The sequence below is a fragment of the Epinephelus lanceolatus genome, chromosome 9, assembly GCF_041903045.1.
Source record: "Epinephelus lanceolatus isolate andai-2023 chromosome 9, ASM4190304v1, whole genome shotgun sequence".
Classification (NCBI taxonomy): Eukaryota; Metazoa; Chordata; class Actinopteri; order Perciformes; family Serranidae; genus Epinephelus; species Epinephelus lanceolatus.
This window is the reverse complement of record NC_135742.1, coordinates 15,480,482-15,499,158: the sequence shown is the minus strand read 5'-3', so window position 1 is coordinate 15,499,158 and position 18,677 is coordinate 15,480,482. Positions and strand designations below refer to the sequence as shown.

The 18,677-nt window shown below is 40.6% G+C and overlaps 1 protein-coding gene across 3 annotated transcripts; it reads left to right on the top strand.

Annotated features, from left to right (window-relative positions):
* The first annotated feature begins 707 nt into the window (after window positions 1–707).
* Window positions 708–15,100, top strand: plat (plasminogen activator, tissue). Of its 3 annotated transcripts, none has more exons than XM_033619626.2 (15): window positions 708–864; window positions 6,005–6,092; window positions 6,718–6,760; window positions 7,052–7,186; window positions 8,033–8,143; window positions 9,963–10,137; window positions 11,175–11,266; window positions 11,362–11,536; window positions 11,633–11,718; window positions 11,869–11,931; window positions 12,048–12,252; window positions 12,349–12,485; window positions 12,833–12,973; window positions 13,497–13,645; window positions 13,727–15,100. In XM_033619626.2, exons 2-15 carry the CDS (start codon window positions 6,030–6,032, stop codon window positions 13,892–13,894), a joined length of 1,743 nt encoding a protein of 580 aa, XP_033475517.1. In that variant the 5' UTR covers window positions 708–864; window positions 6,005–6,029; the 3' UTR covers window positions 13,895–15,100. The 3 variants fall into 3 exon arrangements, with proteins under 3 accessions (XP_033475517.1, XP_033475515.1, XP_033475516.1); XM_033619624.2 differs by having other exon boundaries at window positions 6,718–6,841; XM_033619625.2 differs by lacking the exon at window positions 708–864 and adding an exon at window positions 4,373–4,627 and having other exon boundaries at window positions 6,718–6,841.
* Window positions 15,101–18,677: the final 3,577 nt, after the last annotated feature.

The window sequence follows — 18,677 nt, the reverse complement described above, 5'->3', positions numbered from 1 at the left end:
TGTCAGCCCTGTGATAGTCTGGCGACCTGTCCAGGGTGTACCCTTCCTCTCACCCAATGTCAGCTGGGATAGGCTCCAGCCCCCCACCCCCCCTATTGAAAAATGTTACAATGGGGGGGACCAAATCTTGCTTAGGGCCCCCAAAAGTCTAGGGCCAGCCCTGTTTATTCATAATATACACCTGTTTTTTTTTTTTTTACTTCCATTTGTTGCTTGGCACTTAATTTTTTAACCATTGTGGGATAAATACATTTTGTCATAACACTGTACTAACATTATGTCTCATAAATGTTTGTTGTCCCAGAGAATAAACACTAAGAAAAAACATTATCTTTGTAACAGTAGCTTATTGTGATTTAAATGAGTAAATAAATACATTTAAATATAATAATATATCTTTTTTTTTTTTTTTTTTTTTTTACAAGTGTTGATCGGTGGGCTGTTTGTCCTTTTGTGTGTCAACATATCTCGGAAAAGGTCAAAATTATACAAAGAAAACATACAAAATTACGATCTCCAGTTCTTTTTTCCGAAGGTTTTATCTATCGTGGGATTTTATTTTTTTTTTTCAGAATTTTCCTCAGATCCGATTATCTCTGTGATTTGCCCCTGAGAGTCTCCTGGGGCACTTGGGACTGTCCCGTCAACACCGGCACCGCCCAGCAGGCTGCATCATCATCCGGCCGGCCTGCAACGCTTCCCCACTGAGCCCTCCCACCTCACACACCGGCAGAACCGGAGCGCTCCGATAAAAACTGAGGACAAAGAGGGAACCAGCTCAGTCCGAGCGACACATCCAGAGGAAACTGTCATCACTGCTGCAGAGACACTGAGAAACTACCGATTCAGAAAACTTTTAATTTGGTAAGAGGCTGTTTTTCATATGCTTTTCTCATATGCTCTATACAGAGCTGCTGACTGTGTTTCATTATCGTGCCGTTATAACCTCATTATTATTTGAGGCTGTGGAGTTCATAGGATAGGCTTATAGATGATACTGTCTGAAACCTTTTGCATGGTTATTTTAATGTTTCAAGAGGAAATAGATGCTGCAGTCAATGAAAAGTTATGAAGATATTTGATGACAATATGTATGTTCAAATATTAGATGAATTTTTTATGATTAGAGAATATTATGTAGTTATGTTGACACACAGTTTCTATCTTATTTAAGCAATAACCTTTTAAAGTTTCATATGAAATGAAATCCGAAATATATCAGGGATTATATATCTATTTAAACATTAGTACAACTCAGTGTAATTAATAATTACACATGACACAGACAGTTTAGTGATTGTTGTCATGATGGTGATATTAATTTGGTCCATACCAGTCTTTTTGCGGTAGTGAAACTATGACTTTGCATTAGCTTGTTCTCACTCATTCATTTGGCATCCCAACACTTTCTCACTCTGACTTCAGCAGCTCTTTATTTACCTTTCTCCATCCACATCCACCTGTTTGATCTGGTGAGAATACTGACGAATTACCTCACAGCGTCACACTGTGACTGACTCTTCATCATCACCATACGTCACTGACAAACTTTTTGCAACACTAAATGTTAAAAGAACGTGATGATTTTGTGCCCTGCAGCTGGACTCAGTGTGTGTTTGAGGAACATCCCTGCTATGACACTGTGATTTATCTCAGTGTGTGTGTGTATCTGTGTACCGCTCTCAGTCAAAACCTGCACAAGATCACTGCAGGCTCTTATCAGGCTAATGAGTTAGATTTGGAGCTGGCGCTTTGGGAATTCTGCTCCCCCACCACCTGTCAGCATTGATACTCTCCATCACTGTTGCATGTTGAGAGAATGCAGAGTTTGTATCCATTATCTGGATTCCCGGCAGTGTGGTCAGCTGTGTTTGTGCCTCACGCTGATGTTTGTGACTCACAGGATCGGCCTGTTGGTTCTTAAAGCTCTAAGTTAAGAGTGGGTCAGACAGAAGATAGGATCGGGACTGGATTAGACTGTGGTTACAGTGGTCCAGAGAATGATGCTGAAACCGACACTAAGCTGCAACTAGAGTTTCACTTGATTCTGGACAAAAGCCCTCTTTCACATGTCTGCTCTTCCTATCTGAGTAATTTTGTTGAATTGTATCTTTATCTAATGGCCTTGATGGTGGTTATAAATCACATCACTGCCTCCATCTGTGTCCCTGTGCAGTCCTGGGAGCTGGGATGACTCAGGACTACTCACTGTCTTTCTGCTGACCTCTGGGGTTTAATTTCTCCCTCTTTTTCCCCTTCTCTCCTTTCTCTTCCCTCTCTTCATCCTTTCATCTCCTTCCACGTAGCTGTCTCATGCTCCACAATCCTCAGTTTATACTCATTTCTAATGTCAACACCTGCTCTTTCTACCTGAGTCTTCTGGCTTTATGAGTCTGTACTTTCTTTCTGATATGGCTCAAGGCTCCATACTGAGCACAGAGGGATGCTATGAGACAACAATACAGCCCTCTGTTCTTGGGAAGTTTCAGAGACGGATCACAGCTTGTTTATTGAAGCTTGACTGAAACCCCCTGAGTAAAGAATGTATAATTCCTCCTAAGTAGCTTAAAGACATGACACTGCATGCCAAAATACATCATCATGCTACGCACACTGACACATGCAAAGGAACAACGCCTACACTGAAGCTATTGTAAAGGTTAAATGCAGGTTTGGGGATCCCAGCAGGTCAAACCAGTTCAAAAAGCTATTGTGAGGTTCAGATTTGCTGCCGCTGCCAACTTGCTGTGACAAGAGAATGGGGATAGTTTTTACAATCCAATCCCACAAATGTTGCTCTCTAAGAAATATTCTGAAAAAATAACTTCAGTGCCAAAGAAAATAAGACTGTAAAAATGCTACAATGCTCACCTAACAGGTGTTTCCTCTGCCACTTCCTCCTGCGGGTGCCAGTGTGGGCAGTCCACCTACTCTAACTGATTTATTAAGTGCCAAATCTGACATTTGCATAGAAGACAGACAGGGAAAAAAAATCAGAGATGCCTTAAAGTGCACAGTGAACCATAACTTACACTTGACAGGCAGATGCGAGAACATTTCCTGCATGCCGTCTTACCTTTCTCACCATTTTGGACTTTTTTGGCCTTGTTACTGGAAGACAAGAATGTCTCACCTCTGACCTTTACCACCTCAGCGCACCATCATCATTACACTCCCTCGCTAATGGCCCGGTGAACTCACCGCTTACATGTCAGAGGCTGTGGTCAAGACCAGTTGCTTTAGATATACCAAAACTGCATGCTAGTAGGAAATGAATATCGCTGGCTGTTTACTTGCAGCTTTGGACATAAAGTCTGCGTGTGTCTGTCTTATCATCTTGTTGCATGCATCTGCTCCACTGAAGTGGTGCATCTTTTAACGGCTGCTGCTGACTCACAGTCTGGCTGCTGCTACTCCAAAGATGTTTTCATTTATTCCATTCATATTTGACCTACTAGGGGGAACCACACTCTCCTCAGGCTGCATACTTGGTTGTACATGTTTCAACTATTAACTGATTGGGTGTAACAGACAAATGCCTTAACCCTGTCAGTGCCAGTGGGTTACGGTTACTTTTTAAGAGAGGCTTTCTCATGAGGCGATTGCTGCCTATCGCTACCAGTCAACTTACTGGTTGTAACCCCGTCTATGCACATTCAAGTCTGGCTGTGTCCTATTCTCCTTAAAAGCAGAATAGACTGTAATGTTTTTTGATCCACTTGCAGTCAGGGAGCTTTGTGACATAGTTTGACTCAAGGTGATTAAAGCTATTTTTTGTTTGTTGTTTACAGTTTGTGTCTGTTTCATTTACCGGTGATGAGGTTGTTGAGAGCCCGTAATTGCTTCCAGTTGAACCCAAAAAAACTCACAGATGCCACTGAGTAATTGGATTACTGGTCTCTAATGAGCCTTCACATTTGACACCTGCAGAATTTTGTAACAGAAATTCTCCAGGAGAACTTAACATAAAATATTGCTTCATGTTTGAATAGCTCTGGTTATCCTAAAAATTTTGAGAGTCATATGTCAACAACTATCACAAAAAACACAGAGATTCAAAGAGTCAATCACCTCTAGGAAGTTAGTTACAGTAAAAAAGCAGCTACAGTTTTACTTTGTATCCTGTAAATGAAACAATACATGTTTATTGTGTGTTTGTGACTCTTCATATACATTAAATGTTGTAAGACAAACCACAAAAACAGCTAAAACACAGGCCAGTGGCATTGTGGGATTGTTAAGGAGCCGTGTTGAACAGGGCCTCTGCATGTCAGACACCACAGACTTAATAAAGGGTGGAGTACACATATGTTCATATCTGATGTGAGCATGCTGGCGTGTGTCTCTTTTTCTAGCGTGCATGTGTTGATATGTACGCACGTTTCCGAAATCCATGGGGCCTCACTGGCAGTATTACAGCAGGAAACACATGTTTACAGCTGACAGGGCTGGAGAGAGGGGCGACTGAACGGAGCTGAACAGCTGCACAAAGGAAACAAAAAGGAAACTAGTGTGTTGTTGTTGCCCAGGCAGTGAGGCTCAGTTAGGGGGGGTAACAGTGTAGGACAGCAGGGGTTTTATTTTGTTCGAGGCAAGGATAGCTTTCAAGGGACCTGTGCTCTTAATGGTGAGTGTGTGAATGCTTGTGTCTGTGTTTTAAAAGTCAAATCCTGAGAGGGAGTCTTTGTTCCAGTGAACAATGAGCAATAAATCTTTGTGTGTAGGGCTGTTAGATTAGCTCCACGTTCCTGAGCACTTTGTGCATGTGTGAGAGAGTATGTATGTGTGTGTGGTTGCCAGCGTAGGTGTTTAACCCCAATGATATATAAAAACACAGCCACAGTGCTGTTAAGTCAACCTCAAAAAGTGAGTCAGTGGAGAACCAGTCGATGAAGAGGAGAGTATAAAAACGAGCAGGCATGTATGCACATGGTTACGGCTGTGTGTCTGGGACTTTGCATGCCAATGTCTGCAGAAGATGTTTCTTACAATTATTTTTAAAGTAACTTGGAAGTTTGAATTGAGGTCATCTCTACTTTTTAGCCCTCACTATGTGCAACCTTTTTCTTCTTCTTTTTCCAACTTTCCTCTCTACTCCTTCCACTCACCCCCTCCTTCTTTTGTGACTCATGTTTACTCACACTTGACTTTGGAGCGATGGACACTCTTCTCCCTACTCTTTCCTGCATAATATGATATCTTTAAAACAGAGAACAAGCCTGTTATCTTATTGTAGAAGTATAAAAGGGAAATACGAGTTTAGTTACTTTTTCTCACTCTGGGCTCTCCCTTCTGTTTCCTCCTTTTTCTTTTAAGTCCTGAGTCATCTCATCCTCCCACAGCTGCTGCTTTGCTCTTTTAGACAAGGAATGCTGTTAGTATGGTGCAGAAACTCTGCTCTGCGTGCTGCCTCTTATCGCTCCAGGGTTGTCCACACTGTGTTGTTTGATGTGATGGTCAGCGTCTCATCTTTAGCATAAAGCGAAGATAATCTGCTTCCTGTTTTTCTCCCAGCAAGGAAGTCACAGATGAATTATGATAAAAGGGAAATTAATATAAGCAGGACAACAATCATATGCAGCACGAATTGTTGAGTTCATTGTCCTATCAGACGGTCCTGCACAGGCTGTTTGAACTTCCTGTCTGAGTCAACAAGTCAACACATCTTCAATAAACTAGGATTGACCTCCAGTTTCCCACAGACACTGCACCTGTCCCACCCTTTCCTCTCCAGTGATCTCCCTCAGTAGCAGGCGTAGGGACGGAGGAAGGAAGCTGGACAGAGAAACAGTATAGTCGGGAGACGGTGACCAGTGTCGATCATTTTCCTCCAATTGTTGGCTCAGTATGAGTGACAGATTCATGACAAAAGATTTACATGGTTGAACATAAACAACTATATCCACACACAGCTTCCCCAGGTGTCATGTGTCCATCTAAGCTTTATTAGCTTGTAAAACCTTCTGTCAGCTGTGTCTAATATGTATTTATATTTTACTTCCAGCAAATTGAGGACCACTTGAAAAGCCATGACCAGAACACCTGAACTATTAATGCTCCTGTCTGCTCTCTGCTGCTGCCTAGCGGACAATGTAAGTACTACACCCTTGTCATTAGAGGAAAATACAAGTGGTTTGCATGTTTCAGAACGTTAACTACAAATCCTGTGTATTTAACAAGGGATTATCTTGGTTCATTTGAATTCTTGTGGTTTATAATCCATCTGAGCATACGTTTAGTCTGTTTAATACTTTTGCATTTGTGCTTTTGTGGCATGGCTTGGTTTCAAGACGCCTTATTGGCGGTGTCCTCAAGTGCTAGTGCCCTCAAACTTTTGAGATTTTAAGGGACAGATGATCACCCCAAAATCCAAAATACATATTTTACCTCTTACCTGTAGTGCTCTTTATTGGCCGTAGAGAGGTCTGCCTTCCCTCCGGTATGATGGAACTAGATGGCACCAAAATAATCATTAAAAAAAACTCAACAGCAATGTCTCTTTCCAGAAATCACTCAAGAATTACTCAAGATAATCCACAGACCTTGTTGTTGGCAGTATCATGTAGTGTACCATATGTCAAGCAAGTTCATTTTCACAGATACCCTGAAAAAATTATATGAAAACACTGGCTTCCTGGGTTGGAAACCAGTGCAATGCATCCAGTTCCCATGAACTACTACCCTGTGTTTAACGTCGTCCCTTTTTTCCTGTTGCAGGTGGGGCTGCTCCGCACTAAGAGAGGAACTCGTTTTTACAGAGGTGAGCCTGACAGGCAGCCAGCCAGACGGACGCTTTTGGTTATTCATGTCGAGAAGTCTTCACCTTCCTTTGACACCTCCTGTGAGCCTCATCACACTTCTTTCCTATTAACACCATCTCCACCACCATCACCATCATCTCATTCTTTTAATCCACTGTTGTCAGTCATGTTCCTCTCTGTTCTTATACCTTTATGTTTGTAATTGCTTTTACATGTGACTATAGTTTCCTGTGTGTCTTCCTGTTGATTGGCTGTATACTTATTGTTTGTGTTTGTGTGTGTTTTCTCAGTACATTGTGTGGATAGTGAGTCGTCAGCAGTGCGTAGTTATGGGGACACTTGGCTGCGATGGAGGGGACAGCGTGTGGAGTATTGCCGTTGTGCATTGAGAGGACGAGAGCGTTGTCATATTGTACCCGTCATCAGTGAGTGTGACATGGAAGCAAACACACACAAACTCATGTGGATGGCTTGACTGTCTTGTCTCCTTCTAATCAGATTTTTTTTGTTTGCAATGAACAGAGTATAATCTTCTGTTTGTGCATTTGTCTGTCAGTGTTCTTGCCTGCCCTTACTGACCTCTGTCTTTCATTATAGCTTCACTTTACCTCTAACTTGCTGTTACGACCTCAGATGATTATTTTTTGTTGGTTTGCCTCGCTCTCGTCTCCAAATCCCTGTTATTTCAGTGGATCCAGATGAAGAGCTATTGGGTTTCTGTGTTTTTGAGTGGGTGTAGTTTAGTCTGAGATTGTTTGAAATACCCTTGCCAGACGAGCCCTCGTGCGCACTTTCACCCCCATTGACGAACCCTGTGAAGCATGCTTGCCCCTCCCTCAGACAAATTGCAGCCACATTTTCAGCCCGCCAAACTGCAGCGTCTGTGAGCTCATACCACTGGGAAGCGAGTGGGGTGCTGTTATTCTGAATGCCAGCCTTTAGGAAATGTTGTAATAATAAATGAAAAACCAAATGGGTGAAGGCATACAACCAGTTCTGCTCCAGAAAGAAACCCTTGGCATGAGACGATATTTTAAAAGTGAAGCTATGATGATGGTTAACAGTCAGGATGAACCATGCACACAGACCTTTGCAGATTTCTCAATACTTCTACGTCAGATGTGACACACAATGCCAAACCCACAAATTTAATTCTCTGTACACAAGTGGTCATGGCCAATCAATCAGATTGTGATTATTCAAATTGTCCGGGTTCTGAAGAACTGGATGACGTATATGTGACTTAACGGCTCTCTGTCTGTCCTTTCTAGACTGCTACGTGTCTCAGTGCTACAACGGAGGAACCTGTAAGGAGGCTGTGTACACTTCAGACTACATTTGCCAGTGTCCCCCAGGCTTCAGTGGGGCTCAGTGCGAGATCAGTAAGTACTCAAAAAACGCGCCAGTCTAAAGCACAATTATTTTCATTATCCATTTACCTGCTTTTTTATTTTTATTTTTTTGATGAAGCCTTTTTTTCTGTTAGAAAATAGTGAAATATCACAGTGTCCAACTTATTTCATCCAGTCCAATACCACAAATATGTAAAACAGAGAAAGGCAGCATATCATCACAATGGAAAAGTACTTTAATGTATAATTTTGAAAATGATGTATCCATCTTTTATATAGAAAAAAATTGTCAAGCTGTACGGCAAGATTACTTGTGCTACCCTTAAATCTACAGTTGGTAACTTTTATGAAAATGACTTTGTGTCATATTTGCTGAAAGTGGCAACCAAAGTACCAAGCACTGCCCATTGGCAGGAGCAACTTTTTCATTTTACAGCTAAACAGTACACTAAAATTTGTTTCTGAAAACATCTGAGGTGAGAAATAGGCAATGCAGTCACAAAATTTTGATTCATATTTGATCAACGATGCCTAGTTTGATGGTTTGACCGCAGTTCATGAGCGGCGATTGACTGAATATCAGCTGAGATGGAGACTTCGTGGCTCTGATTGGTTGTTCTCGTTCGCATGTGGTGAGGCTATCAGAGACACTACAGGGCAATAGAAGGCAGAGGAGTATGTTTCTTTTTTTCATAGATTATCTGTCTCATTTAATGCTTTGTGAACATAGTGACAGTTTCAGGGAATACGAAAATGCTTGTTTTTAATAACAGTTACCAACTACAGCTTTAATAACCTTCAGCACCTGTATGAAGTGACAGCAATCTCAAAGGCACAGACTGTTGTTTTGGTCCCTCAGAATCTTTTCCATGCTGAGTTCCAGATGCATCCATCAGAGTGGAGGTTTAGTCTCCCCAAAAGTAGCACAAATGATACAGTTTGTCCTTTGTTCCATCTGCTAGTGGGATTTTTAAACAAACTATAACCCTGAATGTCATGTCATTGCGTCTTCTTTTTTCTTTTTCCAGTGTTGATGGTGAGAGTGTAGGGAGATATGGACCTTTAGCTGTGTTGTGTATTTGTGTTGGACTACACACTGTGCAAAGCAAACTGCTCCTTTGGGACATTTAATTTTTAAAAAGCTTTAATCTTCTGTGCTGCAACAGGCACACCCCAGCTATTTCACTATGTCCAGTATTTAAATTGCATTTTTTTTTTCACTTCAAAGCAATGATAAACCCAGTCATATCCATAACAGGATGAATGGTGACACAACACTGATTAAAACATTCTACGTACTTGTTAATGACTGTAGATAAGGTCACAGTCTGACCGTGTGACTCATGCAGGAGGTGTCATGGTCCTGTGGTTTGGAGTAAGAATCATAAACCATGGAAAGACATTCTGGGATATGAATGTTTTTGTTTCTGCGGGTGAATGTTGGAGGCTTTAGGGACACCCCACCCTCTTAGTGGGATAATTATGCAAACCCCAGTGGTCACAGCCAAGTGATTTCAGCCATAGAGTAATGACTTACTATGGCCAGACTCAATAAATCTGATTGCATAGTTTATGTTTGGTCATTGTTGTAAACTATAAACCACTAATTGGAAAAAATACTATATAAATGCCATTAGGACTCACTTTGTGAGTTTAATGTCTTACATAAGAAATAACAATGTTTCATAACTTGTCCAAATATTTTAAGCACCGTACGTTTTTCCAAAACCAATAAACATTCTTTATTGTGTCACAAGAAATAAGTTAGGTCAGTTATGAGGGTGATATCAGTCTCAAATATAAATGAGTGACACAACATCCAGTTTAACTTTGTCTCTTTATCCAACAGACACCAAGGAGAGGTGTGTTGTGGGGCATGGTGAAGGGTACCGCGGCACGTGGAGCATCACCCATTCAGGAGCAGAGTGCATCAACTGGAACTCTACGTCTCTGAGAGGACGGAGGTTCACAGCGAGAAAAGTGGACGCCACCAGTCTTGGACTGGGCAATCACAACTTCTGCAGGTGTGTGACCAGTGTAGTCTGCATCTGGAGAAATAAACTACAGATTTTCATTCTGCCCATACAATTAAATAAAGGTGGGGGTCTGATCATCCACAACAGAAGCGTCCAGTTTAATTTACCCTGCAAGAATGATGCATTTGCCACTGTTTCCATTTGATTAAATTCTGATTGTGCTTCTATAGGTTACTTTGACAGGCAAAAACTAATATACCAACTTTGTAATGACACAGTTTACCAAAAACACGACTCAAAGATGGGTCAAAAAAGGCAGGCAGAGGAAAGCAACAGGTAGGAAACTGAAACAGGTTACCATGTCGAGTATAAACAAGCAGGTAAATGGCCAGAGTCACTGACAGGAAGCAGACAAAAAGGCTAAAACACAATGATGTCATAGCAGCTCAAGGGAAGGACAAGGAGGAGAGGATAACACATGATTCTTAAAGATAGCAGTGTAAAACAATAGCAATATAAAGGATGTAAATCAGAAAGACAGCTGTGTTTTGCATGTTAAACAAATTTACAGGCAAGTGTAATGAACAAACAAAATAACCCAGACAACAAACAGTATGCTCAGGAAGCAGTGACGCCTCTAGAAATTGTATCAGGGCGGCCATGGTTCACCTTGGACCCTCCAGAAAGAAAAAACTGACTGAACTGACCAGCTTATGGTTGAGGAGCAGCAGCACAGCTGGAAGTCAGTGATCCACTTCCTGCTTCCCCTCAAAAGGGGTAAGACAGCCCAAACAGGAAGTCAAAAGAGTGGTTACAATATGGCAGAAGGTGAAAATAGGCTTGTATACAGTATATATACCAGGAGACAACGTGTTTATAGGATCTGGAATTGCAAGTGAATTAGTGATTTGGTAGGAAAAAGATGCAAAAATTAAGAATTGGATGATGCGAAGTTCAGTCTACTTTTACAAAACCTTACTGGGATGATAAAATTTAAAACAGTTTGTTTTGTGGACATGTTTTTTCATCATTTATGTGGACAATAAACATGTTATTCATCATCTCGTGCTTTATCCCCCCCCCAGGAACCCTGACGGTGACACCACTCCTTGGTGTTACATCTATAAAGGGACTCAGATCGTTTGGGAGTTTTGCTCAATGCCCAAATGTCCGGAAGGTACAGCTTAACAAAAATATAAAAAGCTAAATTACTAATAATTACACATGAATTTGCATGATTAACACTTGTTTTCTCTGTGTGTTTTGGAGCAGATAAGTACCAAGAATGTGTGCAAGGCGACGGTCAGTCATACAGAGGCACAACATCTGTCACCAAGAGCGGCTCTCGCTGCCTCCCATGGGACTCTCCTGCCATCAAGCACAAGCTCAACAATGCTTGGAAATCTGAAGCACTGGAACAGGGGCTGGGCAGCCACAGCTTCTGCAGGTAGACATGCCAGCACCATTGTTCATTGTCAGAGGTTCCTCGTGTGTGCAGAATAAACAGAATAACTCAGGCTTTTTATTTTGTTTTATATAACAGGAATCCAGATGGTGATGAAGGTCCATGGTGTCACACCTACAAGAACTTGCAACTGACCTGGGAGCTGTGTGACATACCTAAATGCTGTAAGTTCCTGTATTTCCGATGTGTCATTTTGCAGCAACGATGAAACATGGCAGTGAGACTGATGCTAGATGTTCATTTAGTTTAGTAACTAAAACCTTCAGTGCAGCAAAATGGTTTCACACTTACTCACCCATACTTGTATTTTTTAGTGAGACGTCCATCCATCATCACCACTCTTGGCCCTCGTGCCCCCACAACCAACAACAACGGAGGTAAAGCATTTTCACATCAAATAAAAGTCAGTTAGAGTCCATTTCCTGTGTGGTCTTTAGTGTGTAGTAATTTTACAGTAATTTAACCATTGTCCTGCAACATTTTCTCTCTGTAGCAACATGTGGCCAGCGGTTAGACAACACCCTGAATCACCCAGTGTTCCGCATGTTCGGGGGCAGAGTGAGCGACATCACAGAGCAGCCATGGCAGGCGGCCATTAATGTTTACCAGGCCCGCCTCAGAAAACATTTTCACCGATGTGGAGGAGTCCTTATCGACTCTTGTTGGGTCCTGTCTGCTGCACACTGCTTCGAGGACAAGTAGGAATGACACACATGCACACACACAGACAAAATACATAATTTAATATGTTTGCCATGCAACAAACAAACATATTCTCTTTCATTTTTTTTCAGTGCTAAGGCAGAAAAATTGGAAGTGGTTTTGGGAAGAACGTTTCGAAAACAGAATTCCAGCAGTGAGCAGATTTTCAAGGTTGAGAAGTACTGGATCCACGAGAAATTTGACAACGAAAGTTTTGACAATGACATCGGTGAGGGAATATTTCAAGAGACACCAATCATACAATTTATCATTGTTTTTTATTTTTTGTATAAAATATTTAATTTCTCACTGAAAACCTATCATCAAAATGTCAGATTTTTATAAACTGAGGCAAACAGCATTTTGAAACTGAGTTTTGGCATGCCTTAAAGTCACACGTGTCACAAACTGTGTCACATATGTGTCACTCACCATGTTTCCCCCTGGCAGTGAGGATATGGAACCTTACAGTGGGCAGCAACGCCTTGTTAAACCTTTAAATCATCCCTCAGTCTCTGTCCCACATTTTCCCAGTACATTACCCTGACTTTTCCTCTGGTCACTTTCCACTTGCAGCTCTCTTGAAGCTAAAGACGGACATTGGCATGTGTGCTGTAAACTCTCCAGAGGTTGGTCCTGCGTGTCTGCCTGAACGTGGGCTGGAGCTGCCGGACTGGACCGAGTGTGAGATATCCGGCTATGGAAAAGACTCAGAGTGTAAGCAAACATCCAGCCTAATTCCTGGCACTCTCTAATGTTGTACTGGCTTCTGTTGTTCCGAATGCATCACTATCCTAAATGACCAGCAGAGGGCAGTGTGAGCTTTTCAACAAACCTTTAATTCACTGGTTGCCAACCTGGGGGTCCTGAGCCCCACTGGGATTTTAACTAATAAAAATCTCTCTTTTTTTTGATTGATTGATTTTAGATTATTATCAAGATATAAAGGTAAAAAAATCTCACAGGATAAGGGCCCAATGATGACCTGAACACAAGCTATATTCACAGAGCCTTCTGCAGTTATTTTACTCAATATTTGTGTTAATTGTACAGTTTGCCAGTTGTTTTGTACTGTTATTGTTATGCACTGAATCTAATAGGAAATATCCATAAAATATGTGTCTTAGTCAGGTGTCGTTAGTTTACTCAATGACAGAAAAAACACCAGGACTCTCTGCTTCAATTGATTTGTTTTTGGATCGGTGATTCTGAGGTACTAATTTAAACACTCTCTCCACAGTTTCTGCAGAGTACTCTGAGCGTGTTAAGAGAGGCTACGTCCGCCTGTGGCCCAGAGAGCGCTGCGTTCCAGATGTGCTGTCTGGACGCACAGTTACCTCCAACATGCTGTGTGCAGGTGACACCCGAGGCCTGGACGATGCCTGCAAGGTGAGAATTTTTACACTTAAGCTCTTCATTAATTCAGTGCTCATTTACTAGATCTAATATTTATTTGATCTTTACCCACAGGGTGACTCTGGTGGCCCGCTCGTCTGTCGAAACAATAACAGGATGACTCTGATGGGTGTGATCAGCTGGGGCGATGGGTGCGGGCAGAAGGATAAGCCTGGGGTCTACACCCGTGTCACCCATTACATCGACTGGATCAGCGGCAAAATTAAGGCCAATCTGGTCTAAAGAAAGACAGACGGCAAAGATGTTGTATGACCATACACAGTGGGTGAAACAGCAGATTTGTTTATCATTTAGGAGATGGACAGAGAGTTCCACAGGACTCTGATTCTGTTGTTTATGTGTTGATCTAAATCCAAGCTGATGGAGGTTTGAAACCAGAAGCGCCACTCCGACAGAGGCGCACAAAACAGACATCGTTTTGAGTTTTCATGCTCAATGTGGCTCCGTGCTCTCAAGTTTTCTGTTCGTAACTGTGCTGAATGTGACAGTATATACGGACAGAAACACAGGACAAACTGTTTTTCCTCCCTCTGGGCCATCTTGATCACAATAATATTTTTTATCTTTTCATGCAATCAAAGTTTTTGGAATATTGCGTCCACCAAGCTGGAGGTTAGGCAGTGAACCTAACAGGAAAAACAGGAAATAACAGTGTTCCTCTGCTCTGGCTGGCTGGCTTTATGCTGGTTTATACAAAGACGTCACAGTGGTAGACTTTTGGTCAGTAGCACTTTTAGTCCATTTGAACACTCCACTCAACACAAGCATTTACTTTGCACAGTACAGTTAGTCACACAGGAATGTAGGCAAAGATCGTGTCAAAGACTTGTCATGTAGATATGAGGTTATGTTGGCTAAATTAGTCTTAATGCAAGGTTCTCTGTGTCTGCTTACTACGAGGCTTTAGGCAGTTCCAGACCAAAACACAAGACGTACCTGCCGGTTCAGATTCTGCTTGTTTTTGCAGTTTGAACTCCTCTAGCTCCCTGCTACCTTATAGATGGGATTAGATTTGGACAAGTGGAAGCTCTGAGATATTCACTACACACAATAAACAGGTGCCTCGTGTAAATGCAATTCCCAGAGCACTTCTACACCAGACACCTGGGTTGAGCCCAGCATGTATATAACATGTATATTGTCTGAATATTGATTTTATATTGAAAATGACTTCTTTCCTGTTCTTCTTTAAACTGCTTATTGACTGCAAAGCTTTTCTCCTTAACAAACTCGCTTTGTTCTGTGACTTGTGTTTAGATATTGTTTTTTTTTTTTTACTAAGTTAATATTTATGTGTATTTTATATTGTATTGTATGAAACAACTTTTGTACTGTGTGTGCTGTAGTTTGATAATTTATTGTCTCTGCCATTATAACCACATCTGACAACATACTCCTTTGTCAATAAATAATATTTGGAATAAATCATTTTATGACCTTGTTGTGGAATTTTATAAACTTTAGTAAATTACTGATAGATAAGTTACATCATGACAGCTTAAGGGTCACTGAGGTGAAGATGAAAAGGTCTCATACGCAGAATAATGTTGGTTCCTGAGCCGTTCTTTTTTGGTGTGGGATGAGGTGCTATGTAGAATTGCTGTGACACAAAGACCTCTTCAAGCCCCTGCATGGTTCTTTAGAGGTTCTCTGCTCGTTCTTCCCTCGGTAAATTAAACTTAACTAAGCTGAGGAACCAGTAGAGAACCTTTAAAGCCTCTGTATGGTTCTTTAGGGGCTCCCTAATGATTCTTAAGCTTAGTTTACTGGGGAAGGAATAAACACACTACATTAAAATAGCCTAAAACAATGGTTCCGAAGTGGTGGGTCCTGGTTCAAAAGTAGGTCACAGGCCCATTCTGAATGAACCACAAGTGACTCCCAAACGTTTCAAATTTATAAAATAACACTTCACTTTGAAGTTAAGTGAATTTCTGGCACAGAGTTTTTATTTTGAAGTGCTATGTCTTGCTGTAGAGTGAACAATTAACAGACAGCTACTTGACAGAGACAGCAAACTAGCTCAACGACATGGCCAAATGCAAGTATGATGCTGAATATATTCAAACTGTGTGGACATTGAACTAATGACTAAGGAGAGATCTGGACCCTGTGGCTGGACCAGTTGGGGACCATGGGCCTAAAAAACAGTTAATTTCCAGAGGACAACACATTGAAACAGTGGCTTGCAACCTTTTTGCCCTCATGTGCATGCAAAATATTTCAGTTCCCCCCACAGAGGACATGATAACCTGTCCAGCACTTTGTAAGAAATGGTTAACAATCATAAAAGTGTCATTCTGAAGCATATTAACTTATCTATGGTATTATCTGGCAGCCCTCAAGGCCCAATATGGCACCTCTAATGGTTCTACAGAGCACTTCTCGACAAAGGCACTGAATAGCACCTTTAATAAATGGGTGCTATGTAGCTTCAGAGCACGTTGTCCCATGATTACGAGCCAAAGAGACGCTTTTGTGGTAGTGTTTAGCAACTTTTTGTGTTTAGAGCACAGCCTTTTCATTAAATGAAGTTATGTTAAGCACATTTCTGGGTCATGACTGATGACTCTCTGTCAGCATATTGGAATTTAAGTGATAACGTGTCTTAGTATCTGTTGAATGTTTTTATTTTATTTTATTTTTTTAATCATTATAACATTTTTGTAATTTCTCATATTCCTGTACTTTTCTAAACATCCATAAATCAGAAAAGATATTTTTAGACTGGTGTACACTGGGGTTTTTGCCTTTAATATTTATGTTTAATGTTTGAGATGAACCGAACAGCTTAATTCAAATGAAGCAGACAGTCAAGTAACATGGGCCACCCCAGATTTCAGCCGATCACTGACAGATGCATAAGATCTCAGGCAGACCCATTTACAGATAAGGTTCAGTGTGTCTGAGGTTGTCTGTCTGTTCAGTTATGTTTACCTTTGCCTGTACCCATTGTTCATCCAAAAATTAAAAAAACAAAACAAAACAAAACAAAAAAAAAAACAGTTAGATATTTCACTTACTTGAAAGAATTTTGTTCAAGGTTTAGGTCAAGGTTCAATTAATCTATAAAACATGGAAGTTACAGTGTTCCCATTCTAACAAACTCATGCTAATTATCAAAATATAGAAAATAAATGGCCATAAAATCATAGATTAAAAAAAACAATTCAAACAAAAGCATAACTGGGAATAAAATTAAGATAAATTTACAGTTTATGTCCTCCTTAGACAATTTCTGGTTGTTCTGTACTGCACTTATATCCCATGTGGAATAAAATAGAGCCCACAGTGACACCTGGTGGACATGTGGGGAAGCTACAGGTACTTTAGTGCATAACAGTGACAAAAAGTAAGTTATGAGCTTGTTATTTTTATAAGTAAGATCTTAAAAGTACAACTAATTAAGTTAGAACCCAGCCCTGTGCATACTTGCTTTAGTACTGGAGCCCAAGACACTGATAAACACCAGAGACTTTGGCTTATTGGCCACAGTAACATAGTGCAGAGTGACTTTAAGAACAGGATATCAGTCAGTGTTATTAGCTTCAATGAATGGATGGTACAACTGTGTAAAATGGCATCAAATGAGAGGCTGACATATTAAATGTCAGGGAAAGAGAATGTCTTTAAAAAAGTTCAGGGACTATTCTTGGCCTTGAATGAAAGGCTGATTTAATTAAGGGGATCCCCTTCCTTAATATCATTTCACAAGAGGTACAATGATGGATGTCATATGAAACACTTGGCTTTTTTAATCTTTATTTTTGGCCTTTTTTCGTTTGTTGTGTTCTGGCAACTTGAAGGTCCAGTGTGTAAGATTTAAGGGAATTTATTGGCACCTAGTCATAAGGATTGCAAATTGCAACCAGCTTAAACTTCACCCAATTAGAATTCCCTCAGTGTTCTTTGCTCAGGAGATTTTTAACAGGGGCTGAATTATCTGTAGAGGTCTCTTCCTCTCCAAAACAAACAGACCAGGTGATTAAAACCAGTGAAAACACTGAATAAAGCAGTTTCATGTTTTAAAAAATTGAGTTTTTCCAACTCTCTCGTTATGGGAAAACGGAAAAATGCAAATGACCCTATCTAGAGCCAGTGTTTTGTTTGTCCATTCTGGGCTACTGTAGAAGAAAAGCAGTGAAATATGGTAATCTCTGGACACGAGGACCCACTCCCTAAGGCTCAGTCTAAGGTAACAAAACACAGCGATTCTTAATTTCAGGTAATTGTTCACTAAAGGAATCATACTTATTCTATTAATTTCAATTTCTATCAATATATCCCCCTAAATCCTACAAACTGGATCTTTAAGTTTCCTGTCTATTTTCTTCTATAGTGTGTATACATGACACAAGTTTTCTTAATTATCAATTATTCTGGACAACAAGTGGAGTCAGGTTTCTTATCTTGAGAGTTGGTGTAAAGGTAAAAAAAACTATACAAATTATGTTAAAATATGGATACCATGTGATAATGTGCACATAGCTTTGTACAAGTTAGATATTAATCCTTGAAAAAAAATACACTATACAGATACTTTCACCTTTACTTCAGCATTAATATTGTCCAGAGATAAATAAGAAGCTGCCTTGCTGTCAAAAAGAGAACATCAGGTGCCAGTTTATTAGGTACATCCAGCCAAACCTAATGCAGTCAAAAACAACAGTCCTGCAATAAATCTTTCTTTTATGATGGTTTTGATGTCCAGTTGAAACTTTTAAAGATGTGTTGACTCAACTCTGTGATCATATTTGAGGCTGCAGGTCTTGATGTTGTTATTTTTGTTATATTGTAGTTAGGTGTGCCAAATAAAAGATAGTTGCATTTTGAACATGCTCTGGACACACTGTAATGTTATTAATGTTCACTTCTTGCAGTTTTTGTGTGTTTCCTTCTCAGTGACAGCTTAGTTTACTGAGCCTCATTAATGGCATGCATGTGTATCAAAAGTTAATCATTAATTTCCCCTTCTGATTGCAGATGGAGCACAAAGGGGATGTTA